The sequence below is a fragment of the Octopus sinensis genome, linkage group LG28 (genome assembly GCF_006345805.1).
Source record: "Octopus sinensis linkage group LG28, ASM634580v1, whole genome shotgun sequence".
Lineage (NCBI taxonomy): Eukaryota > Metazoa > Mollusca > Cephalopoda > Octopoda > Octopodidae > Octopus > Octopus sinensis.
This window is the reverse complement of record NC_043024.1, coordinates 3,586,512-3,614,433: the sequence shown is the minus strand read 5'-3', so window position 1 is coordinate 3,614,433 and position 27,922 is coordinate 3,586,512. Positions and strand designations below refer to the sequence as shown.

At 37.6% G+C, this 27,922-nt stretch overlaps 1 protein-coding gene across 2 annotated transcripts in view; it reads right to left on the bottom strand.

Annotated features, from left to right (window-relative positions):
- Positions 1 to 27,922, bottom strand: part of LOC115225780 (cap-specific mRNA (nucleoside-2'-O-)-methyltransferase 2) — an 87,142-nt gene that overhangs the window by 12,124 nt on the left and 47,096 nt on the right. For both annotated transcript variants that reach the window (XR_005004188.1, XM_029796733.2), the window contains exons 6-12: positions 27,339 to 27,607; positions 25,912 to 26,067; positions 21,390 to 21,527; positions 13,368 to 13,508; positions 8,222 to 8,371; positions 6,644 to 6,742; positions 4,446 to 4,629 (exon numbers count right to left, since the gene is read on the bottom strand). Coding sequence is in view for 1 of the 2 variants with exons in the window: in XM_029796733.2 (XP_029652593.1) it covers positions 4,446 to 4,629; positions 6,644 to 6,742; positions 8,222 to 8,371; positions 13,368 to 13,508; positions 21,390 to 21,527; positions 25,912 to 26,067; positions 27,339 to 27,607 (1,137 nt within the window). In the remaining variant the exon portion in view is untranslated. The remainder of the gene's footprint in view (positions 1 to 4,445; positions 4,630 to 6,643; positions 6,743 to 8,221; positions 8,372 to 13,367; positions 13,509 to 21,389; positions 21,528 to 25,911; positions 26,068 to 27,338; positions 27,608 to 27,922) is intronic.

The following is a 27,922-nucleotide window of genomic DNA, read 5'->3' as shown; positions in this document are numbered from 1 at the left end:
ATATATTCATGATGACAATGATGAATATGTGTGTGTCTGTGTATAGACAGACATTATATAATATATATGCATATATGTGTGTGTGTGTATATACATATATATATATTCAAAATAAGCAACAAGTATATCTTCGGTAATTTGGTACAATCGTTTCATGCTACTTCATTTTATTAAACATTGTAAGTATTACATCAGTTTTAAAATGTTGAGCAATTTTCAGCCATTTATAGAAGTCTTCCATATTCATTTGTATATATATATATATATATATATATATACTTACTGTTAACAAAAGTCGGGATGCATGGCATTCAATTAGTCCATAAATGAAAAGTGCATCAACTACTACAAAACGTACACATAGGACAGACACAGGGACCCTAATCCTTCTTCAGTTATTGATCATAAATATTAATACCCAGTTTCGTGCTTTTAACGATAAGACTGGGAACTTCGTATATCAGCAGCACACACAAGATTTGCATAGAATTAAGGCTTGAGCAAGCAAAACAATACAGGGTAGATGCATGAAAGTATGAGGTGGACGTACGTAAGTATGGAGTGGACGTACAAAAGTAAACAAATGTAATTTGAAACGACAGACGAAGGCAGTAAATAGCGCCTTGTGGTCAAACACGAAGGAGGTGGATTAATACCTGGAAGAAATCTTCAAATGGATATATAAAAACAGAATTAGGAAGAGAGAAGGAAAAGTTGACCAGCAGACTAAGCATCCGGTGGTGAAAAGGCAGAGAAAATAGAAAATCAGTGACGGGTCACAGGCAGCAGATAGAAGAGAAGGAAGATGAAAGAGAGAAAACAGATACACATATATATATATATATATATATATATATATATTATATACACATACATGAGGTATTTTTGCCTCGTGGCTGAAACAGCTGTAAGATATTTTTCCAAATTTATATTCCTGTATGTTATATTTTGATATTTTGATAGTATATTAATATATTTTATATGTAAAGCATAATATGTTATACATGTATGTATATTCCTGTAATTGTCATTTTAGTAAATAACTAAATAGGCATAATATAATGTCTAAAAGTTGATGAACCACCTATTGATCCCCTCCATTTTCTTATTGCTCTACATATATATATATATACAAACATATATATACAGGGTGTGATGGGTAAATTGCTACCATTTTATATTTTTAATTTCGTGTGTGCACATTGTTTTTGATTTTGTCGACTACACAGTATAGCAGGGTCAGTTGGGCACTGTCTGTGAGAAAAGCAGCACCATAACGCAATTCACTCTGCCAGAAATTTGGAAACATGTTGTACTGATTGGTATTTTTGTGCCGGAAACTCCAATACAAGAATTTCAGAGTGCTTGGGTGGTGATCTGAGGATAAGTACCAAGAGCGATAAAAATCAAACAGCCAGTCAACTTCATGGTGCTTGGAGTGATCACTAGTGACAGCAATGTTACGCCTCCATTCAACTTCCCACACAACCTTAGACTAAACACAGAGGCCTACATCAAGTGCCTGGAGGATGTAGTGCTGTCTTGGGTCAAGGGGGTGGCTGCTGGCAGACGCTATGTCTGGCAACAGTACTCTGCACTATGCCACACAAGCAGGAGAACCCAGTCATGGCTGTCAGACAATCTCTGTGACCACATCACCCCTAACATCTGGCCACCTAACTCCCCACACTGCAACCCCCTTGATTATTATGTATGGGGCACAGTTGAGTGAGAGACCAACAAAACTCCTTGTAACACCAAAGATAAACTGAAGGCAAGGATTATGGCAGCATTCACCAACTTAAACAAGGAGACTGTCCAGAAGAGTTGCAGGAGATTCCGAAGCTGCCTGGAGGACATGATTGAAGCCAATGGTGATTTTATTAAATAAATTTACTCTTTTAGTATTTTAAGATATTTTTATGTAATTCTTTACTCTACTCTTTTACTCGTTTCAGTCATTTGACTGCGGCCATGCTGGAGCACCGCCTTTAGCCGAGCTACTCGACCCCGGGACTTATTCTTTTGTAAGCCCAGTACTTATTCTATCGGTCTCTTTTGCCGAACCGCTAAGTGACGGGGACGTAAACACACCAGCATCGGTTGTCAAGCAATGCTAGGGGGACAAACACAGACACATACACACACACTCACATATATATACATATATACGACGGGCTTCTTTCAGTTTCCGTCTACCAAATCCACTCGCAAGGCATTGGTCGGCCCGGGGCTATAGCAGAAGACACTTGCCCAAGATGCCACGCAGTGGGATTGAACCCAGAACCATGTGGTTGGTAAACAAGCTACTTACCACACAGCCACTACTGCACCTATTGTGGTAAATTGTGGTAAATACATTTGTTAAAATGAGATGTCAGTGTTATTTTCATTTTTGCTTAATTTAGACACTTTAGTCACCACACCCTGAGAGAGAGAGAGAGATTTTTTCTTCTTTTTTCTCCCTTGCTTGGCAAACCACTGGAAATTCTTTATAAAAAGGCCAAGAAATGTAAATTTGAACCATTTTTTGATAAATCCAATAACAGAAGAAAGCAGTAGAATTGTTAATGAGATGTAAAGAAATATAAAAAATATATGATCATCCACCATTCTGACTACCTTATTATATATACACATATATATATGTACATATACATGCATACCTATATGCATACACACATATATATATATACATATATGCATACACACACACACACACATATATATATATACATACATACATTCTTTTACTTGTTTCAGTCATTTAACTGCAGCCATGCTGGAGCACCGCCTTTAGTTGAGCAATTGACCCCAGGACTTATTCTTTGTAAGCCTAGTACTTATTCTATCGGTCTCTTTTGCCAAATCACTAAGTTATGGGGACACAAACGCACCAGCATCAGTTGTCAAGTGATGGTCGCAGGGACAAACACTGACACATATACATACATACATATATATATATATATATATATATATATATATATATATATATATATATACAACAGGCTTCTTTCAGCCTCTGTCTGCCAAACCTACTCACAATGCTTTCGCTGGCCCAAGGCTACAGAAGAAGACACTTGCCCAAGGTGCCACGCAGTGGGACTGAACCTGAAAGTATGTGATTGGTAAAGCAATCTACTTACCACACAGCTATCCTGCATATATACGTATAAGAAACTCGGATGATAAAGGGATAAATAATTCTGTTATGAACTTCATTAGCTTACAGCTGTTTCTGCTAAAAGATGCGATGCACTCGTAGTTAAGTGCTTGAGTATTACCCTATAGCTTCACACGTATATTGAGTTCTAACACAAGATTATTAGTATTGCAATGCCTAAGCAAAATATTAATGCATGTGTGTGTGTGTGTGCACATATGCATGAGTGTATGTGTGTGTGTTTGAGTCTTCTTGTTTTGACATTGTGCGATAATTGTAAATGAGTGTCACTGTCATATAAGCAGTGTCCTTCAATTCCAATCTTCCGTGAGCACATGTCTGGCCATTGGGGGAAATATTACCTTGCTTGGAAACAGGTGAGGGTTGGCAACAGAAAGTGCGTCTGGCCATAGAAAAATCTGCCTCAAACTCCATCAGACCAATGCAAAGCATTATAAAGGGCATGTTGAAATAATGATGAAAAAAGGATGTGTGTGAGTGTGAGTGTGGGTATATAGATATGCATGTATGTATGCATATATCATCATCATCATCATCTAACGTCTGCTGTCCATGCTGGCATGGCTTGGAATGTTTAACTGGTAAACTGGGGAGCTGCACCAAGATCCTGTCTGATTTGGCCTGGTTCCTACGGCTGGATGCTCTTCCTAACTCCAACCACTTTGCAGAGTGTGCTGGGCACTTTTAAGTGGGACTATACAGGCACTGACACAAGAACGTTTACGTAGCACTGCATGGGCTCATTTACGTGACACTGCACAGTCACTTTTATGTGGCACCACAGGGGCAATTTTACATGGCATCACCATGAGTGCTTTTACGTGGCATTGTCACAAGTGCTTTACATCACCTGCAGGGTTGGTCTTAACACGTCTACTGTGGGTATGGGGCTTCTTGAGTACAGCCAGGTGTCTTGGTCCTTTATCATCTCACCTGAAAAGTTTAGTTTCCTGAGGTTGTTCATCAGTACTTCATCCCATGTCTTCCTGGGTCTCCTGCTCCCATGTGTTCCACACATATACGTGTGTTTGTATGTACCCTTGTCAAGGATGGTTTTAAACAAGCATCAGTGTCATGCTGGTGATGTTTATTTCGAGTTTCCCATGGGGAAATATTACTTTATTTGGAAACAAACAAGGGTGGATGAAATGAAAAACATCAAGCTGCAGAAAATCTGCCTCAACAAATTCTGTCTGACAAATGCAAGTATGGAAAAATGCGCATTAAATGGTGATGGTGATAATGCATTTACACAAACCTTTATTCAGAATTTTCATTGGAACAATCTCTAAGACGTCTCGTTCCTGGCTTGATCCATGGCGCTCATAGGTTTGTACAAGAACCTGCAAGTATTTGGCAATGTACCCAGGACAGGAAGTAAAGTCTGAAAGTAACACCAACTGTTTCAAAGTTCCAGCATGAGGCGTGGGAAATATCCCGATCTGTTTTGAAGAAAATTGGTTAAAGTCTATTGAAAGACATATACACTATAAAGACAAATACACACACATAAATACATACACACACATATACCCATATATAGTTTATATCTTTTACTTGCTTCAGTCATTGAATTGTGGCCATGCTAGAGCAATACCTTGAAGGGTTTTAGCCAAATAAATCAACCCCAGTATTTATAAATGTTTTCTTTAAGGCCTGTTACTTATTCTGTCAGTGTCATTTACCAAACTGCTAAGTCACAGAAGAGGTGTAAATGAACCAACATTATCCAGCAGTGATGAGGAACAAATACACTATTCCATTTATTACCTTATTTATATATAAAATACTACAATTAACCGTCATTTTTGACAACACGGAGCCAGCTAGTGTACAATAATTTCTTATTGACTATCTTCAAAAAGGTCACACCATCAATGGAGGGTACTATGCCAACTTCTGAGACAGTAACGAAAGGCTATCGAGATGAAATGCCTAGGAAAACTGATGAAAGGGATCTTGTTTCATCAAGACAGTGCTCCAGCACACAAGTCCTTGCTTTCAATGGCTGTTGTGTGTTACTGTCGCTTTGAACTAGTTGTTCACCCTCCCTATTCCCCTAACTTGGCCCCTTCTGACTATCATTTGTTTCCCAACATTATAAAAAACACTTGACTGGAAACCAGTGTTGCAGTGATGATGACATCATGTCTGCTGTTGATGACTCATTTGAGTAAGAGGATGAAAGCTTCTTCGTCAATGGGATCCAAGAACTGCAACACTGATGGAAGAAGTGTGTGGACTGCAAGGGAGACCAAATAAACCTCATTTGGTCAGATTGCATGAGAGTAGCTTGGTCAGCCTATGAACATTTTAGCCGACCTTCATGTTTTATGCATTCTCAAAAGGATGGAAGGAAAAGTCAACCTTAGCAGAGTTGAACACACAACATAAAGAGCCTTTCTTTTACTTTTATTTGTTTCAGTCGTTTGACTGTGGCCATGCAGGAGCACCGCTTTTAGTTGAACAAATCGAGCCCAGTACTTATTCTATTGGTCTCTTTTGCCGAACCATTAAGTTACAGGGACGTGAACACACCAACATCAGTTGTCAAGCGATGGGGGGGGGGGGACACACACAAACACACGCACACATATATACGATGGGCTATTTTCAGTTTCTGTCTACCAAATCCACTCACAAGGATTTGCCTGAGGCTATAGTTGAAGACACTTGCCCAAGGTTCCACACAGTGAGACTGAACCCAGAACCATGTGGTTGGTAAGCAAGCTACTTACCACACAGCCACTCCTGCGCCTATGATAAAATGCCACTAAGCATGTTGTCTGAAGTTCTAATGATACTGCCAGCTCCCCACCTTATTAATAATGGTTTCAAATTTTGGCACAAGGCCAGCAATTTCGTGGGTGGTGGTGGGGAGCAAATTGATTACAACGACCCCAGTGCTCAAATGGTACTTATTTTTGATGGGGTGCAGTTGATTAGATTGACCCTTGTACACAACTGGTACTTAATTTATCGACCCCGAAAGGATGAAAGGCAAAGTCGACCTTGGCGGAATTTGAACTCAGAATGTAAAGATGGACAAAATACCACTAAGCATTTCACTTGGCATGCTAACGATTCTGCCAGCTTGCCACCTTAGATTTTGTATATATTGATATCGAATTTTGTCACAAGGCCAACAATTTCAGTGGAGGGGGTAAGTTGATTAAATTGACCCCAGTGTTCAACTGGTACTTATTTTATCAATCCTGAAAAGATGAAAAGCAAAGTCGACTTTGAGAGAATTTGAACTTAGAACGTAAAAACAGATAACTTGCCACTAACCACTTTGCCCAGCACGCTAACGATTTTGCCAGTCGTTATGTATTGATGCAAAATAATATATAATCTTGGACACTTTATAAAAAAGGTCACAGGTCCGTCTCTTCCTGCTGAGACTAAACCATAAAAAAAAACAATAAATTACAAAAAAACCATAAACCTACAAACCTTCTGGAAGCAATCATAAGCAAGAAGGAGAAGACCAGCGGAGAATCTTGTGAGAAAGGAATGAGTCAGAAGCAGGAGATTGTCATCAGCCTTCAGTTTCTAGAGTAATTAAAATAAAAGAGTTCATTGACACAATTATATTAAAAACACCAATTAAATAAGATAGAAAAAAACAAAAATAGTCAACTGGATGCAGGTACAGCTGTGGTCGAATTTCTTTGTAACCAAATGGTCCTGGGTTCAGTCCCACTATGTGGTGCCCTGGGCAAGGGTCTTTTACTGTTGGCCCTGGTCCAACAAATGATTTATGAGTGGATTTGGCAGATAGAAACTGTAGGAAACTGGTGTATGTATATACAAGGGGTGCTGAAAAGTTCCTGGCTTTGGGTAAAAGAAAATACAGGAAGATAAGTTAATTATGATTTTATTCAACATATTCCCCACTCAGATTCAAACACTTATTGCAACCGTCCTTCAGTTTTCCTAAACCCTGTAAAAAGGACTTGGAAGGTTGGGCCACCAACCAGGCCTCAGTAGCAGCGATCACTTCCGAATCAGAGTGAAATTTCATTTCCTTGAAATATTTCTTCAGTTGTGAAAAGTGGTGATAGCTGAAGGAGGCCAAGTCAGGAAAGAAAGGTGGTTAATCTACCAATTCAAAGCCAAAGTCATGTACTGGGTTGTCCAGAAAGTTCGTGCCGATTTTTAAAGAAAAGAAAAAGTCAATAAATACTTGCCATTGCATTTTTAATCAACCAAATATGAACCATTTTATTGCACAATGCGTCCCCATCTTTCCTTTAACTTGAAAATACCCTCTTCCCAGAATTGAGGTGGTTTTATGGCAAAGAATTCATCAAGGTATCTTTTTACGTCATCCAAGGAATTGAAATTTTTACCATTAAGACTATTCTGCAGAGACCTGAATAAGTGGAAATCTGAAGGAGCAATATCTGGTGAATATGGAGGGTGGGGTAATACATCCCAGCCAAGCTGCAGCAATTTCTGTCTGGTTCCCAAAGCATCAAGTGCTGAAAATGAACTTTCTTATCCTCCATTTTAAAGGGTTACAGAATTAACACAGGTTATAGGAACATAAACCTTCTTCCCCAAAAAAGATAGCTTAAACTCTGCTTTAAATGGAGGTGTAGTCAAATCCTATTTTATGGACTCAACCACGTTCTAAAATAAGTCGAAAAATGTAAGTTACTATAAATTAGCACGACCTTTCCGGACAACCCAAAATTTTCTGTAGGGTTTCATGTACTGTGTGTGCTGATGCACTGTCCTGCAAGAACAGGACACCACAGTTCAGTTTTCCACAGCTTCATGCTGTTCATCCAAAGGAGACATGTAGTATTCTGCATTGATGACATGGCCCTTTGGCAGGTATTTTATGAGTACTCTATCTTTGACCCAAAACACTGAAGCCAGAATTTTTCCAGCTGACTTCCAAAACTTCTTGGGAATACCATTGATCTGCTCAATTGGGACTGAACCAGGGTTAAACAACAAAGAGAACAAAAAATATTTAAGACAGTTGAAGAGATAGAAGCCAGTGCTTTAAGACACACTCACTTGAAGAGCAAAAGAGACTTTGGTAAGCAGCAACATTTTGTCCAGAATTTCTCCTTTGCCAAGCAGCGTTGTTGGAGAAGTTACATTGACAATTAGCGTTAACTGTTGAAGGGATTTATTTTCCTCTTCCCTACCAAATATTTTCAGATCCTGCAAAGGAAAAATAATTATTTATTCACTACCCACAAGGGGCCAAACACAGAGAGGACAAACAAGGACAGATATCGACCTCAGTACGTAACTGGTACTTAATTTATCGACCCCGAAAGGATGAAAGGCAAAGTTGACCTCGGCAGAATTTGAACTCAGAACATAACGGCAGACGAAATACGGCAACGCATTTCGCCCAGCGTGCTAACATTTCTGCCAGCTCGCCGCCTTAAATAAAGGCACAAACTTTCCGGACAACCCAATATTTTCTGTAGGGTTTCATGTTTGCTCTTGCAAAGGAAAAATAATGCATATGTATATGTGTGTGGGGGAGAGAACAAAAATGTCAAGGAGATCTCAGTATATCTAGTGCAACATCTTTTTTTGCACCAACCACCTGAAGTGACACAGCCTGCATTGATTGTGTCAACACAACTAGATGCACATTATCTTACCCCTAAGGGACTGCTGCAGGACAAGTAAAGATTCAGACTAAATCCATTTTCCGTTTCCTTCATCAATTATATATATATATATATATATTATATATATATATATATATACTTTATTTAAAAGCAGCAGAAATATAACAAAAGCTGTGACTCGGAGTTTCACGTTCCCGTTCGTCGGACAGTTTTGCTAAAATATTTTTTAAAAACTTTTAACAAAGCTTTCTACTTCTGGTATTTGAGTACTCTTTTTACCACCTTATTTCACATTTATGTGCTTACTCCGGAATATATATATATATATATATATATATATATATATATATATATATATATATATATAACCAAAAAATAAGCAACAAGAATGGATCCGGTAATTTAGTACAATTGTTTCATACTATAATAATCTATTAAAGCTGCAAATATTACAGCAAATATAATATGTCAAGTAATCTTCAGCTAATTTCATATAGGTTTTCCAATAATGTAAAGTTCTTAAATCAATTAGTAACATCTTAGAGAGTGCAAATATACCAATAAAGTTGTAGATATGAGTTTCAGGAACTTGAAATAGGATGCCAGGCAAACCAGGATTAAGTTCATATATGTTTTCCAACAATGTAAAGTTCTCAAATCAATTAGTAACATCCTGGAGAAGGTAAAAATACTGATAAAGTTGTGGATATGAATTTCAGGAAACATGAAGAAAGATGCCAGTCAGATCAAGATTAAGTTCACATCTAACTGTTGCAAGAAAAAATTTCTTTAGTGATAGGAATGGTAGTATAGTAGGTTGAGGAGGGTAGATTAGCTGGAGAAAAGAACAGAAGGGGAAAGAAAGTGGGGGATGTAAAAGGACAAAGACAGATTGACACTAGAAAGAAGGGTCAGTCTATTTCTATGGTGACAGAAAATTTAGGTCAGTGTGGGAGGAACATTAAATTCTTAAGAGACCGTAAGGTTCACCAAACCTTGCTTTCAAATGAAAGCCATCAGAATTTATAGTAGGAGTTAGGAGAAAGGGAGATATAAGGAAAGAAATAAGAGGGTTTTAGGTTATCGGCAGAGAAAGATACAGTAAGAAAATCAAGGTTAACACTAGAATAGAAGGCTATTTATTTTTATTTTAACTTTTATTTTTATATGGTGAGAAAGAATTTAGGTCACTATCTAGAGGTCAATTAAATTCAATAGCAAATGGTCAAATTTATAGTGAAAGTCAGATTATAACTGGGGGAATAGTATTACATGTTAAATTTAGAATAGAATTGGGAAAATGAGCAATTCTATGATTTAAGTAAGGTTAATTTAGTTGACTATAAAGTCAATTAAAAGTTGGCATAGTATATTATTGGCTAAACTGGCAATATGACCATTCCGAAATATAACAATATTTTCTATTTATCATTATGTTAAAAAGATACAGTTAGAAAACAATAGGAAAACCTTCAAATTTCTATTTGAAATATTTTAAAGTTCCGATTTTTGAATGAATGAAAGACAGACCTAACTCTAGACGATTATTTAGTAGATTTTTATTTTTTCTATACTTTAAAATCTCGTAGGTCTCCATAGAACAGAGTTGACAGTCTACTCTATTATTTCTGTAAGGTATTGCCCTTCTAACTATTTTCCATTTTAGGTTATATTTAATATTATTAGTTTTGAGTTCCCAAATTTTGCTAGATAGTGTAGTGCAACCTGCCTTATGATCTAATCAGAAAGAGGAAAGATGATTGTTAATTCTCTGTTTAAAATTAATAGAACAACTGATGTAAAAAAAAGTTATTATTAGAAGTTATTATAGTACATTTATAGATTACATTTTGGACTGAACAACGACCAGATGCCGGACAATTTGATCTAATCCTACAATTGCAACTGGGGGGATAATTTTCAGATTTGGAATTATTTAAGGACAGTTCCCTCACATTGCTGTTATTCAAATTATTATAAATATTATTTTCATTATTATAGGTAATATTGTTATCCAAAGTGGGGTTACTATTTATTGATCCATTCACACTATCATTCACATCTAACATAACAATACCTCTGTTATCTACATTATTGATATTGCTGTTATTATTATTTGTATTTATATCAAAGTTATTACTGCTATAGATATTATTGCTATCATCATTTTTGGTATTATTTTTATTTATATTATCCCTATTTTTATCATTATAATTATTTCTATTATTGATATTATTATTATTGTTGTTGTTCTCATTTTGATAATTATTATTAATATTATTTTTATTTTTGATACTATTATTACAATTATTATTGCTATTCATGTTGATACTAATCTTACTACTCCTGGCTAACTTAATGTTTTCACTATCAATTCTAGCTATTATGGTGGACATATTTGGGAGGGTTGAATATGAAATCCTAACTGTTCTCTTAGAAATTATTCTATGATATTTATGAGAAGTTGGAAAATTTTTTTCTAGTATAGATTTGAATTTACTGTATACATTCGATAAAATCGCACAGTTAAAAGGAATATTTAGCCAAATGACATTATTTTCTTTTTTATATTTTCTTAAATTAGAGTTGGGGTGAGATGTATTATTACTGTTCTCACGAGAGTTATTATTCGTATTACTTTTATTTGCATGTTTTTTAGATTTATCTAGATTAGTTTTTTTCAAAGTTACTTATGCACTGGTCAATATTTTTATTTATATAATTTGGTTTGTACACTAGATTTTTCGTCACCATAAATCTATTTTTATGTTGGGCACGATAGTTATTCTTGTTTACGTAGTTTATATTCTCTTCCTTGTATGGAAGATACAAACTATCCTTATCGAGAAAGGTAATTTCATGGTCATATCCTGCTTTAGATAATGCGGTATTATAATGTTTAGAGTGAGAGTGAATATATCACTATTAGATGACAGTTTGGAAATTCTTAGGGAGATATTTTTAACTAATGATTTTATTATATTTGGAGTATGATTAGATAACTTATTTACATATCTAGTGATTTCGTCTTCCTTTCTAAATGAGTAATGTAGCTTAGAATTAAGGTTTAAGGTAATATCTAGGAAATTGACTATTTTAGTGTTAGGTTCATAAGTAATGTTAAGGTTAAAATCTTTAAAGAACTTATTAATTTTCTTTTTAATCCTTTCAATGCTTGATTTAGGAACAACAAACAGAGCATCATCCCTATATAGACCACCCTGTAATTCAGGGATTTCCCTTTTTATGCACTTTAATAAATATGCACCTACTAAATTAGTTATCTCAGCTGAATCGCTGGAGCCTATGGGTATATCAAAATTATTAGGGGTATCTACTCTAGTCCATAATTTACCTTCAAATTCTATGATAGTTTTTCTAGCTAGTAGGATTATGTCAATTTCTTCTCTAGATATAAGGGAGTGATTCATGGCAAAAATAAGCGATTTATTTAGCAAAATTGGGGATATACTAGAATAATAATTATTGATATCAAATTGAATAAAAGAGAAACTGCTAATGCTAACTAGAGAATTAAACCAATCTATTACTTCATCAGTATTAAACCATAGACTTAAGGGAAGGATAGGGGTTATTTGGGGTAGAACATTGTCCAAGATAGATTTACTAAGTCGGCCAATGTCTGACTTAGTTGGACATATGAGTCTTACCAAGGGGTTTTCTAGGAAATTTCTCTTGTGGTCCTTAAGATTAATCTTGGGTTCACAAGGTATAAGAGGCTCTGTTCTATTGGTCAAGTTGTGATTTTCATATATATATATATATATATATATATGTGTGTGTGTGTGTGTGTGTGTGTGTGTGTGTGTGTGTGTGTGTGTGTGTGTGTATAATTAAATATATCAAAAGTTTTATGTATATATATATATACATATACATTTATATAACAGCATCATTATTTTTCTTTTATATAATACATATACACACATACATATAAGTCATCATCATCATCAATTTAACATTCATCTTCTGTGCTGACATACATTAAATGTTTTGAATGGATCTGACGAGCCCAAAGACTGCATCATGCTCCAATGTTTTCTTTAGGATAATTTCTATGGCTGGATGCCTTTCCTGGTGCCAAGCACTTCATAGAGTGTACCAGTTGCTATTTGTTTTTACTGCCAGCACTAGTGACACCATCTTGTAGTTTGCAATACTGCAAACCTTGTGGGGACAAATTTATGCTAGATGAAGGGCAAAACAGAAAGAGAGAGATAGACAGATAGAAAGTTAGGTAGAGAGAGATAAGTATGGACAACATCGACAGAGAAAGGTTTACTAAATACTAGACAAAAAAAAAATTTTGATTGAAATTATTTTCATTTTAATTAGCAGGTAAACAAGAGCCGCTAGGTATTTGTTTACCTTCTCTTTGCCAGTAATATGACAAAATACAACAGCAATGTGCCAGTGATATTTAACAACTTACACCACAGTGGTGATGATGGCAAACAGTTCTGTGACAGACACCTCAACAGACTAACTCTTCCCCTCCTCCACCCATTAGTCACTTCCATGATAGCAGAATACAGCCATGCCCAACTCACCTGTATCTGTAATTTGCTGAAGAAATCAAAATCCTCTGCCAGGCAGCAGATATTGGAACAGTGACCAGTGAATAGTTGTTGCATTGTAGTGGACAGGTCAGCAATGACTTCCTGGTCAAAGTCACCATTGGTGTTGGTTAGCTGAGTGGAAAAAGTAACAAAAAATATAATAAACAAATAATTTAAATATAAAAAAAAATTAAATAGGTGGAGGCATGGCTGTGTGGTAAGAAGCTTGCTTCCCGACCATATGGTTCCAGGTTCAGTCCCACTGCGTGGCACCTTGGGCAGGTGTCTTCTACTATATCCCTGAGCTGACCAAAGCCTTGTGAGTGGATTTGGCAGACGGAAACTGAAAGAAGCCCGTCATATGGGTGTGTGTGTGTCTTTACGTCTGTTCCCTCCATTACTGCTTGACAACTGATGTTGGTGTGTTTACATCCCCATAACTTAGTAGTTCAGCAAAGAGCAAAATAGAATAAGTATTAGGCTTTTAAAAAAATGTCCTATTGGGGGGGGGGGGGTAAATTTGTTCAATTAAAACCCTTAAAAAGCCAATGCTCCAGCATGACCACAGTTAAATAACTGAAACAAACAAAAAAGTTTTAAAAAAACTATTCTAAACAACATAATGGTTTCAAATTTTAGTACAGGACCAGGAGTTTTTGCTGTTAGTGGGTTAGTCAATTACATTAACCCCAGTACTTGATTGATGCTTACTTTATCGACCCTGAAAGAATGAAAGGCAAAGTCAACCACAACTCAGAATGTAAAGCCATGAAATGCCACTAGGCATTTTGCCTGGCCTGCTAATGGTTCTGCCAGCTTGCCACTTTAACATGTTAACCCCTATGGCCTGTTACTGGAACTTAACAGTGACACTATGTATTTTACGCAGTCACACTGCATCCTATTTAATTATTTCTACTCTAGGCACAAGGCCTTGAAAATTTTAGGGGGAAGGAAGCTAGTCGATTACACTGACCCCAGTGCACAACTGGTACTTATTTCATCGACCCTGAAAGGATGAAAAGCAAATCTGACCTCAGTGGAATTTGAACTCAGAATGTAGTGCCAGATGAAATACCGCAAAGCATTTCGCCCAGCATGCTAATGATTCTGCCAGCTTGCCAATTACAAAGAAATATAATTTTTCTTAATTTTTACAATATTTTATCTGGATGAAGCATAAGTTTGGGCTTGACAATGTAGTGCTTATCAAGGATTCTTCATCATGCCATAGGTCAAAAGCAACACAGGCCTTCCTTAGTGAGAAGGTGCCATTTTTTGTGAGGGCCAGCATCTGGCCCAGTAATAGCCCAGATCTCAACCTTCCCGATTACTTTTTATGGAGCATACTTCAAGGAAGGACCAATGCTTCACCACACTCAAGTGTCAACAATTTGAAGACCTGCCTCATGTGTACAACACACAAAATCAAAAGGGCAGAGGTTGCAGCAGCTGCCAAAAACAATTTTGTTCTCACGTGGAGGCAGTAATTGCTCAAAAGGAGGGCCATACTGAGTGATAAATGTTTTGTTGTAATAAATGTTAGATTAAAATTATATCTGTAGACTTCTATTATTTTAGTACTTATAACCAGTTTTATGCAGCATAGAAATTGTCTCAATTTACCTGCAAAACCTTGTGTATGTGTGTGTGTGTATGTATATATATATATATATATATATATAAATCTGTGTGTGTGTCTTTGTGTCTGTGTTCCCCACTCCATCACTACTTGACAACCGGTGTTGTGTGTTTATATCCCTGTAACTTAGTAGTTCAGCAAAAGAGACCAATAGAATAAATACTAAGCTTTAAAAATTTGTTTGACTAAAAACAAATTTGATTTGATTGACTAAAAAAAACCGTCAAAGCAGGGTTCCAGCATGGCCACATTCAAATGACTGAAACAAGTAAAAGAATAAAAGAATATATACGTGTGTGTATGTTTGTATGAATGTGTGGATGTACATGGTTGTGTGTGTCTATGCATGTTTGTGTGTATTCTTGTTGTAAATGAGCATCCCCATCATACAAGCAGTGTCCTTTGCTTCTAGTTTCCCATGAAAATATGTTTGGCTACAGGGAAATATTACATAGCTTACAAACAGATGAGGGTTGATGACAGGAAGGGCATCCAGCCATAAGAAATTTAAAACTTTGCCTCAACAAATTCTGTCCAACCCATGTCAGCATGGAAAAGAAGACATTAAAAGACGATGATGATGATGATGATGACAACTTCACACTGTTGCAGCAACAGCAACACAAACATCAAAACCAATGAAGACTAACCACAAACGCTCAACAGGTACTTAGTTCACAGAATACTTGTCTCTTACATTGTTACTACAACCTCAGCCCTATGGAGGTAACTAATTACATATACGAGGGGGTACCCAAAAGAAACCGGAATTTTGCAATATTTTATTTACTTTTACATGTTTACACTTCAAAGTATTCTCCATTTGAAGCAGTGCATTGACCCAGGTGCATTTTCCACTATTCAAAGCAGTGCTGGAACTTTTGTAAAGTGTTTTTCCTTTTAACGCCTCAATCATTTTTTTTTCACCTCTTTTCCACATCTGCAAATTCCATTGCACCACCTTTCATCACTAGTCATGACCTTTGAAGAAAGGTCCAGATCAACTTCCAACTGTTCTTTCCGTTAACGACATGCATTCAGTCGTGACTGCTTTTCATCTTCCATGAGCAAGGCACAAATTTTGCTGCAACTCTTTTCGTTTGCAATTCCTCATTCAAATTTGTTGGCAAGAGCTCCAGGACACACCTGTCATTTCAACAAGTTTATCAATTGTTTGATGACGGTCCTCCAAGATCAGTTTATGAATTTTCATGTTTTCATTTGTTCTGGAGATTGACGATCGTCCTGAACAAGATTGGTCTTCTAGCGAAAAGGGACCATTCCTGAAGTGTGGAAACCACTTGTAAACTTGTGTTTTACTCATGGTAGCATCCTTGTAAGCTGTTTGATATGAAAACTGTTTCGGCAACCAAGTAGAAAACAGAAATTCATAGAAGCATGCTGTTCCTTCGTTTCAGCCATCACAAAAATCAATGAACAGGGGAGAAGCACTGCAAAACAAAAATGCATCACATGGCAGTATGACATGAACAGACGCCACCACTCAGGAGACTGATGCCTGAGGGTCACATCAAGTTGATTCTAGTGGCAGAAGTTTGAACTATTGGGTTGTCCGGAAAGTTCATGCCAATTTATAGTAGCTTACCTTTCAACTTATTTTAGAACATGGTCAAGTCCATAAGATAGGATTTGACTACACCTCCATTCAGAGCACAGTTTAAGCTATCTTTTCGTGGAAGAAGATTTATGTTCCTATAACCTGTGTTAATTCTGTAACCCTTTAAAATGGAAGATAAGAAAGTTCATTTTCGGCACTTGATGCTTTGGGAACCAGACAAAAATTGCTGCAGCTTGGCTGGGATGTGTTACCCCACCCTTCATATTCACCAGATATTGCTCCTTCGGATTTCCACTTATTCAGATCTTTGCAGAATAGTCTTAATGGTAAAAATTTCAATTCCTTGGATGACGTAAAAAGATACCTTGATGAATTCTTTGCCATAAAACCACCTCAATTCTGGGAAGAGGGTATTTTCAAGTTAAAGGAAAGATGGGGATGCATTGGGCAACAAAATGGTTCATATTTGGTTGATTAAAAATGCAATGGTAAGTATTTATTGACTTTTTCCTTCCTTTAAAAATCGGCACGAACTTTCCGGACAACCCAATACAATGGGTTTATCCCAGAAAACATTTCCAGTTACTTCTGAGTACCCCCACGTATTCTCCACACAGTGAATTATTCCATCCATTAATCTACCACTTCCTCTTTCTTTATCCTTATTTTGTCTCTCATGCCCAAACAATGTTCCTTTTAAGCTGTGTGCATACGTGCAAATATGCACATAGGCACACATTTTGTAACCAATACACTAAAGAAATTAATGTCTGTACAAAAGTCTAGTTGCCTAAGATAATTAATTAACCAACTGATAACTTACTAATTATGCTAATAATACATTTGTGCTAATTATACATTCAGGACACACCTACTCCTGACACAGAAAAATAAAATTGTACAAATGCAGGCATGGCTGTGTGGCAAAAAGCTAGCTTCCTAACCACATGGTTCCAGGTTCAGTCTCACCGTGTGGTGCCTTGGGCAAGTGTTTTCTACTGTAGCCAACCAAAGCCTTGTGAATGGACTTGGTAGACAGAAACTGAAAGAAGCTCATCATATAAATGTGTGTGTGCCTTTGAGTCTGTTTGTCCCCCACCACCACTTGCCAACCAGTGTTGGTGTGTTTACATCCACGTAATTTAGTGGTTCAGTAAAAAAGACCAACAGAATAATAGTACCAGGTTTCAAAAAAAGAAAAAAGAAAGAAAAGAAAAAAGAAAGAAAAGAAGTACTGGGGTCAATTAGTTTGACTAAAATTCCACAAGGCAGTGCCCCAGCATGGCCACAGTCTAATGACAGAAACAAATAAAAAGATTAAAGACGAACGAGATATTTCAATACACACTGATGACTAGAAATTAGAGGAATATAACTCTCAACCCACCCAACTACCCAACATTAAATTCTGTGGCCATCCCTCCAGAGCTGCATCCCACAAAATTCCTTATCTACAGATACATCCCATCTTGATGAGCAGTTCTTGACCAGGGACCACATGTCATTTGTTTGAGGTGGGCTGCATCCATATAAGATGTCTGTGTTCAAATTTATGTGTAACGAATCGCTTATACAAAAAATATTTCAACAATTCTTTATGCAAAGGCAAAATCGACCTTGGTGGAATTTGAACTCAGAACATAAGGGCGGATGGAATGCTGCTAAGCATTTTGCTAGCTTGCCACTTTACAATTCCTAATGATGTTCAATTACGAAAATATTCTTTTATTCTTTTACTTGTTTCAGTCATTTGACTGCGGCAATGCTGGAGCAATGCCTTGAAGGGTTCTAGTCAAACAAATCGACCCCAGGGCTTATTCTTTGTAAGCCTAGTACTTACTTATTCTATCGGTCTCTCTTGCTGAACTGCTAGGTTACTGGGACACAAATACACTAACGCCAGTTATGAGGCGATGGTGGGGGGACAAATACAGACACACATACATGCACACACACACACACACACATATATATATATATATATATATATACAACAGGCTTCTTTCAGTTTCCGTCTACAAAATCCACTCACAAGGCTTTGGTTGGCCCAAGGCTATTGTAGAAGACATTCACCCAAGGTGCCATGGAGTGGGTCTGAACCTGGAACCATGTGGTTGGGAAGCAAGATTCTTCCCACACAGCCAATCCTGATAAGAATTTTTAAACATCTATTAGTTATGGGGCTCTGCCCATGTAAAAGAGAAACGAAAGGGGTTTACAGGTAAAAATAGTTGAAGACCACTGCTTTAGATATTACTCTCTTTACTTGTTTCAGTCATTGGACTGTGGCCATGCTGGAGCATTACCTTTAGTCAAGCAAATCGACCTTAGGACTTATTCTTTGTAAGCCTAGTACTTATTCTATCGGTTTCTTTTTCCAAACCATTGAGTTATGGGGACGTAAACACACCAGCATCGGTTGTCAAGCGATGTTGGGGGGACAAACACAGACACACAAACATACACATATACATATATATATATACATATATACGACAGGCTTCTTTCAGTTTCCATCTACTAAATCCACTCAAAAGGCTTTGGTCGGCCCGAGGCTATAGTAGAACACACTTGCCCAAGGTTCCACGCAGTGGGACTGCACCTGGAACCATGTGGTTCGTAAGCAAGCTACTTACCACACAGCCACTCCTACACTTAAGATGTTCATGTTTAAATATCAACTTCCTCATCAAACTCCTCCTTCCCATGACCTCCACAGGTCATGAACCTTGACTTTCCACCTCCTCTCAACCATTCCACAGCTGTGTTCCTTATTCTTACATTCACTCCCCGCCCTTTTTTTTAAACCATGAAATACAAATAAATAAACAGATACTTTGTCGTTTACGAAGATCAGGGTTCCATAGACACATGTACCCTTAATGTAGTTCTCAGAGAGATTCAGAGTGACACAGAATGTGACAAGGCTGGTCGGCCCTTCAAATGACAACTCACTTTTGCCAGCTGAGTGGACAGGAGCAACGTGAAATAAAGTGTGTTGCTCAAGAACCCAAATGCTCCACCAAGAATCAAACTCATTGCCTCGTGACTGTGAACCAAGAACCCTAACTACTAAGCCATGTGCTTTCAGCATAATTGATTAATGTCCGTTTCCCATGCTGGCATGGGTTGGATGCTTTGACTGAGGACTGGCAAGCCAGTAGGCTGTACCAGGTTCCAATCTGATCTGGCAAGGTTTCTGCAGCTGGATTCCCTTCCTAACGTCAACCACTTCAAGTGTGTAGTGGGTGCTTTTTAGGAGCCAGTCAGGCAGGCCTGGTATCAACCATATTCGGATAGTGCCTTTTACATGCTACAGGCACAGGAGCCAAGTCTGGGCGTACTGGCATTGGCCATGTTCAGTTGGGGCTAACAATGACAACAACAACAAAACAAAAATAACCCTACTACATTGACATATTCTGTAAAAATTCTTTGTAATTTTGGCAAAAGGCCAACAATTTTAATGAGATGGGGAAGTTAACTTCATCAACCCCAGTGCTCAAAGGGTATTCACTTTATCGACCCCCAAAAGCATAAAAGGTAAAGTCAACCTTCGTGGTATTTGAACTCAGAATGTAAAGAACTGAAAGACAAGCTGCTAAGCATTTTGTCTGAAATGCTAATAATTCTGCCAGCTTGCTGCCTTATCTATATACTACTAAAACTTGCTTGTCAGAAATTTAATACAGCCAAAGTGGCGCATAATGGGAAAATATTCTGAAAGTAAGGTTCTCTTGAAATGTGAATACAAATGGAATAAAAAAAAGTTTTACATAAATCAGACCACGGATTCCTGAGAGACACAGTTTTTGGGGGGTACCTTCATAACTAGCCAAAATAGCGCATAATGGGAAAATACTTCAAAAGTAACATAACCTTGAAAAAGGAATATATAATACTGTAAAAATTGTTTCCATTAATTTTATGTTTACATTATATAACAATTCCTTTTGAATTTTTGTAGTAACTGTGCACATATGTCATAAATAAATGCTGTTACTGGAGTTCAAGTTTATCCCAGAAGTTCCATTTCTAATAGATGATATAAACAATCAATTTCATTTCAGTGCAATGTTGAAATCAGCTTCAATGTTTTATAACCTGAACCGTCAGTGACCCAATGGGTCACAGGCAGTCTAGTATTCTATAATAATGGAAATTCTTCATTCCTAAAGTTCAAACATCACATTACATATCATGTTATAAAACATATATAGTTGCTGGGTATTACATAGCTTTGGATCACCTATGTCACAAAAAATGTAATAACATAGGTCTCAGATTTTGGCACAAGGCCAGCAATCTCAGGGGAAGCAACTAAGTCAATTACACTGACACTGAAAGATTAAAAGATAAAGTCAACCTCAGCAGAATTTGAACTCAGAGCGTAAAGATGGATGAAATTCCATAAAGCAAAGTTCCGAATTTTGGCACAAGGCCAGAAATTTCAGAGGAAGGACTAAGTCTATTATACTGACCCTGAAAGGATGAAAGATAAAATTGACCTTAGTGGGATTTGAACTCAAAATGTAAAGACAGTTGAAATGCTGCTAAGCATTTTAGCCAAAGTGCTAAGGATTCTGCCTGCTCACCATCTTAACATATCTAATCAGGCGCAATCCCAGGAATTTTTCAAAGGGAGGGCACAAATTCAATTCCAGGAGAAAAGGGTGTAATAACATTATTCAGAAGGGTGCACTTCTTTTCTTGAGTGGGGCATGTGTCCCTCAGCTCCCCCTCCCTTCCATTGGGTCTTGCTCCTGTTAATAGTATAATTAATAAAACATACATCACAATTGTCCAAGATACCATTGAGAAGCTCAATCAACTTTGGGTTACACAACCGAGAGTTGCGGATAACAGACAGCGGCTTGCCAGACAGGAATTTGAGGTTATTCTTTGCGAGACGTTTACGGCTGGCATCTTTCTGGAAAGGAATTAAAAACAAACATTAATAAACAAATATAAAGAAAACAAGTGATTAAATGTTTTTTCCTTCCATCTATTTATAAGCTTTTTAATCCCATCACTGTAAAACTCTTTTGGTTTCAAAGTGAATTACTCCTTTGCAATCCCACCAGATAGAGAGAAGAACCTTTTTCTCATGAAGTTCCCTTCTCAATTGTGGTTGAGCCTTTTCCTCTTTACCAAGTCACTGTTTACGACGTTTAACATTTCGATAGAAGATCCATTTTTCGTCACCAGCCACAAGTCTATCCAAAAAGGGTGAAATGAGTTCACAAGAATGGAGAGAAGAGCAGGTGTCAACTCGGGATTTGCGGTTGCTTTTGGACAATTCATGAGACACCCATTTTCCAAGTTTAGGAACCTTTCCAAGTTGTAGAGGATGACGATGAACAGTTGCATGGTTTGAACTAAGCTTTATTGCTAATTCTTCAACTGATAATGCAGGATTTTCTCCAAGTAATGCCTCAAGGAGCTTATCATCAAACTCAACTGGACATCCTGTTCGATCTTCATCTTCAAGGTTGAAATCTCCACTTCTGAATTTTGCAAACCATCTTCTGCAAGTTCTTTCATTCAAGCATTCTTTCCCATAAACTGAGTGAATGTTTCAAGTCACTTCGGCTGCAGAGTTTCCTTTTTTGTACTCATAAAGCATTATATGCCTCAAATGCTCTTTGGATACATCCATGTTAGGAAGGGTTTTAATCAAAGAAATTTTAATTCTATTATTCTGTAAAATAATATTTAATTAATTTAAATGTACACAAATGCATAAAAATAATTTTTAATTCCATTAGAAATTCTAAAATACTATTAAATTTCATTCAATTTAAAAATAGGTAAAATCGGACAGAACTTATGGGACGACCTGATATATATTTTAAAGTCAATAGAAGTGTGTGTGTTGTCATTCATAATGATATATTACATTGACATGGTCCAATAAAGGTTACAGGGGTGTTTATGATAGAATGGAGAAAGGCAGATAGAGTAGTTGAATCATCATGATATATATATATATATTTTATATATATATACATACCCACACACACATACATACATGTATATACGATGTATATGTTGTGTGAACATGTGTATGTGTATAAGGGGGGGGTGCAGGATGCGATGTGTAAATTGTTATCATTTTATATTTTTAATTTCACATATGCACATTGTTTCTTTTGGATTTTATCAGCTACACAGCATAGCAGGGTCAGTTGGGCACCGTCTGTGATAAAAACAGCACCAAGATGCAATTCACTTTGCCAGAAATCTGCACACAATATGCTGTACTACTTGGCATTCAAACTAGAAGCTCCAATACGAACATTTCAGAGTGTTTGGGTGTCAATCTGAGGACATGTACCGATTTCTGCGACCACATCATCCCTAACATCTGGCCATCTAACTCCCCAGACTGCAACCCTCTTGATTATTATGTGTGAGGTACAGTTGAACAAGAGACCAACAAAACTTCTTGTAACACCAAAGATGAACTGAAAGCAAGGATGATGGCAGCATTCACCAACTTAAACAAGGAGACCATCCAGAAAAGTTGCAGGAGATTCTGAAGTCATCTGGAGGCTGTGGTTGAAGCCAAAGGCAATTTAATTATTTTATTGAATGAATTTACTCTTTAATATTTCAAAATATTTTCATGAAATTTTGGTAAATATCTCTGTTAAAATGAGATGTCAGTGTTATTTTCATTTTTGTGTAATTTAGACGACAATTTATTTACCTCACCTTGTGTGTGTGTGTGTATGTGGGTACTCATTCTCACTCACTCTTTTGCTGGAGCATCGCCTTTAGTTGAGCAAATCAACCCCAGAACTTATTCTTTGGAAGCCTAGTACTTATTCTATTGGTCTCTTTTGCCGAACCACTAAGTTACAGGGATGTAAACAAACCAGCATCAGTTGTCAAGCGATGTTGGGGGGGACAAACACAGACACACAAACATATATACACACACACACACATACACATATATATATATATATATATATATATATATGTGTGTGTATATGTTTGTGTATATATTTATATATTATGATGCCATAGAAATGTATATAGGATCTATGTGTTGTGTGAGCATATGTGTATGTGTGCATGTACAACTTCAGGCCATTTACACAATCTGATATCACTCAAAAAGAAGGAACACTATTGACAATATGGCCAGTCAATGTACTAAATCAAAGGTATCCTAACACTTCTAAATATCCTGACAATTTTATTCCATTTTGTTCATTATTTCAGAATCACTGACAAGTACAGAGGATTAATATTGGTTTCTAATTTTGGCACAAGGCCAGAAAGTTCATATATATGTATGTATGTATATGTAGTATATATGTATATATATATATATATATATATATATATATATATATATGTATGTATGTATGCATGTATGTATATGTATATATATATAACGGGAAGCTTTATGAAAATAAACAAAAGACGAAGGCAGGTGGAGAACAAACAAACAATTGTATTAGTATGGCGCTCAGGAATATAAATAAAACAAGTCTTTTACGTTTCGAGCCTACGCTCTTCAACAGAAAGATACACAGAGAGGAAAAAACACAGAAAGAAGGAGAGAAAAAAATGCATGCAGAAGCTAGCGATTCAACATGGCGATCTGATTCCGGCCAGAAGTCAGAGATCAGACGTGAGAGCGAAAGTAGGGGAGATAACAGGGTCAAATAACTTCGCCCTAACATAAGGGTGCGTGTGAGTATGAGAGAGTATGTAGTGCATATGGAAGGTCTGGACGTGTGTATGTATGTATAATGTGATGTGTAATGTCGTATGGTGTAGTGTAGAGAGAGGAGATGAGGGGGGGAGGAGGAGAGATGGGGGGAAGAAGGAGAAGAGGAGGGGGAGAGAGGAGGCGGAGGGGGAAGAAGGAAAGAGGAAGAGAGGGAGGAGGGAGAAGAGGAAAGGTGAGAGTGAGGAGGGTGAGATGAGGGAGGGGGAGAAGGAAAGAAGGAGGGGGTGAGGGTGAGATGAGATGAGGGGGTGAGAGGGGGGATGGAATTAAAGACGATGGTGGAGGAAGGAGGGGGAGGGAATGAAAGAGAAGAGGAGGGGTGGAAAAGGAGGGAGGAGGGGTAGAGGGGGGGGAGAATGGGAGTGAGGGAGCAGAGAGAAGAGAGAAGGGGAAGAGAAGAAGAAAGAGGAAAGAAGAGGGAAAGAGAGTAGGGGTGAAAAGATGAAGGACTGAAGAGAAGTAGGAGGAGGGGGAGGTTAGATGAGGAGGGGGGGGAGAGTTGAGACCAAATGGCGTAAAAGAGCGAAGAGAGAAGATTAATCCCTGTTCACGGCGCAAACAGGAATCCGGATGGCCTCTGTGCAAGGACAAACCGAACACAGACAGGTGTTGCAAGGAGTGACCGGTGGAGCGGAAATGGCGTGAGACCAGTGTGTCGTTGGCAAGGCGGATGTCACAGAGGTGTTCCACAAACTGGTCAGCCAAGCGGCGTCTCGTTTGTCCGATGTACAGGGAATGAGAGAGCAAGAGATGCAATAGATGATATTGCTGGAGGTGCAGGTAAAGGAGTTGATGATGCGATAGGGTCGATGATGGGTGCCAGTGAGGAGGGTGGTGTTGGAGAGGTAAGGGCAAGTGTGGCAACGTGGGCGGGAGCAGGGGAACGAGCCAGGTTGGGAGGTAGGGTCAGAGTAGGAGCTGTGGACCAAAAGGTCTCGTAGGTTATGGGCTCGTTTGAAGGAGGGGAGGGGTTGGTTAGGGAAGAGGTGTGAAGTGGATGGGTCAGACTGGAGATGCCGGAAAGCTCGAAGAATGGTGCATTGGAGAGGTAGGGTCGTGGGGTGGTAAGTGAGGGGAAAAGGGAGGCGGGAGACTACAGGGCGGGTTTGGGGGGAGAGAGCAGATGCACGGTCTACGGAACGTGCTCTGGCAAGGGCAGTGTGGATAGTGGTGAAAGGGTATATATATACATATACATACATACATATATATATATATATATATATATATATATATATATATATATATATATATATATGTGGTGTGTGTGTGTGGTGTTGTGTATGTATGTTGTGTGTTATCCTCCCAACACTGTTTGACAACCGATGCTGGTGTGTTTACGTCCCCGTAACTTAGCGGTTCTGCAACAGAGACTGATAGAATAAGTACTAGGCTTCCAAAGAATAAGTCCTGGGGTTAATTTGCTCGACTAAAGGCGGTACTCCAGCATGGCTGCAGTCGAATGACTGGAACAAGTAATAGAGAAAGAAAGGAATCTGTATGATAACATGATACAACTATGGAAGGATACATCTCAAGGAATTTTTCTCAAGAGCAGACTTACCATCACGTAAGCACAGTCATTGGTAGGCTTATACTTTGAAACATCGATCAACTTTAATCTGTCTCGCCATGACAGATTCAGGTTATCCATTCTCTCGGCAAAAGACCCCTCGTGTTTGTACTGGAAGTTGATCGACTGAAATGTCTTGCCATAGACCTGAAAGGAAAAAAAAAATGAAAATTACTAACCATCATCATTATTATCATCATTTATTGTCCACTTCTCCATACTTGCATGGGCTGGATGGAATTTGTTGAGGCAGGTTTGCTATGGCCGGATGCTCTCCCTGGCACCAACCTTCACCATCGTATTTCCACAGAAAATTGGAAACAAAAGACACTATGTGCATAACAGCGATACTTGTTTACAACAATTATGCAATGTCAAAAAAAAAAAGACATCAACACACACACACACACACACGAAAAGCTTCTTTCAGATTCCATCTACCAAATCCACTCATAAGGCTTTGGTTATACTGAAAAATACTTCCCAAGGTGCCATGCAGTGGGACTGAACCCAGAACCATGCAGAAAAAAGTAGGCTCTTCCTTCGTTTGTTGTGCTTGTCTTTGATACATATTTTTGAGAGAGTGAGGTGTAACTTTATATCAGGCATGGCTTATGTTTTTTTCTTTTTGTAGCCTGTAAGATTCCAAAGGATCTGTCCCTCACTCAGATCAGAGAGAGAGTCAGTACATCAGTGTTCCACAATCTTGGGAATCTCTTGAAATACAACTCATATCACAGAGGACCCCTAAATGAAATCATTATAGATGCTAATGACGATCTTTTATCTTTTACTTGTTTCAAATCTCCAGAACAAAACTTTGAGAAACAATTTCGCACTTGCCAACCATAAACACTGCGTATTTTCTTAGCTGTTTCTGTGGCATTTTTTTCCATTCTTAAACTCCAACAACAGCACGTGTTGAATATGCACTTTCAGTTCATTCATTTTAGGAGAGTAAAATTTGATATTAAACAAGGGTGAGAAGGCCTGGCAGAGCCCTTTAGCATTCAAATTACTCTGTCAAATGTAATGCTTATGTATTCATATTGTTTTGAATTAATCAAGCATTATCTCACAGTTTTGGGATTTCGGTGGTGTGACTTTATTTTTTGAATTACATTATAAGGTAGGTGTGAGAGGCTGGATCTGGCCAGTTTGAACACAAAACTGGTAGAATATATAGGCCAGATATGGACAGTTTAAATGTTAAAAGGTTAAATATGAATGGAAGATAAAACTCTTTTAAAAAAGGTAGTCTCCATTTCAATTTCAAATATCCGTAGTTTGAAATGCATTGTTACAATTTACTTCCAAAAAACGAAAATTATTTATGACTCAACAATGTCGATGACAGAGTCTGCAAGGATAATGGTAGCAACAACAATAGAAAGTTTGAAATATTAATATACACATACATATTTATCATGAGCATTGACCACTGTGGAACCATTCTGGAGTGGGGAGATCTTGTAGCGTGACATGTATTCCCTGAAACAACGGTCTCGTAGAACATCAAGTCGTTTATATCGATAACATTCAGGAATTTCTTTGAACAGGGACAAATTTCTTTGAATTGCTGACTGCTGCCAGCCATGGAAGCGTTTGCAGCAATTGATATGTTCTTCAATGAAGCTGAGTGGCACAGAAGACATGTTCCAAATGTCACCATCAAAAGTCGATTGATCTGATATGAAATAAAAAGTAAAGAGGAAAATAATAATGGTTTCACATTTTGGCACAAGGCTTGTAATTTTAGGGCAGAGGGTAAGTCAAATGGCCCCAGAGTTTGGCTAGTACTTATTTTATTAAGCCCGAAACAATGAAAGGCAAAGTCGACTTTCATGGAATTTGAACTCACAGTGTAGGGATGGACGAAATGCTGCTAAGCATTTTGCCTGGCATGCTAATGATTCTGCCAGCTTGCCGCCTTTAATAATAACTACAACGATAATAATAACAGCGATTTCAAAGTTTAGCACAAAGCCAGCAATTTAGGGGG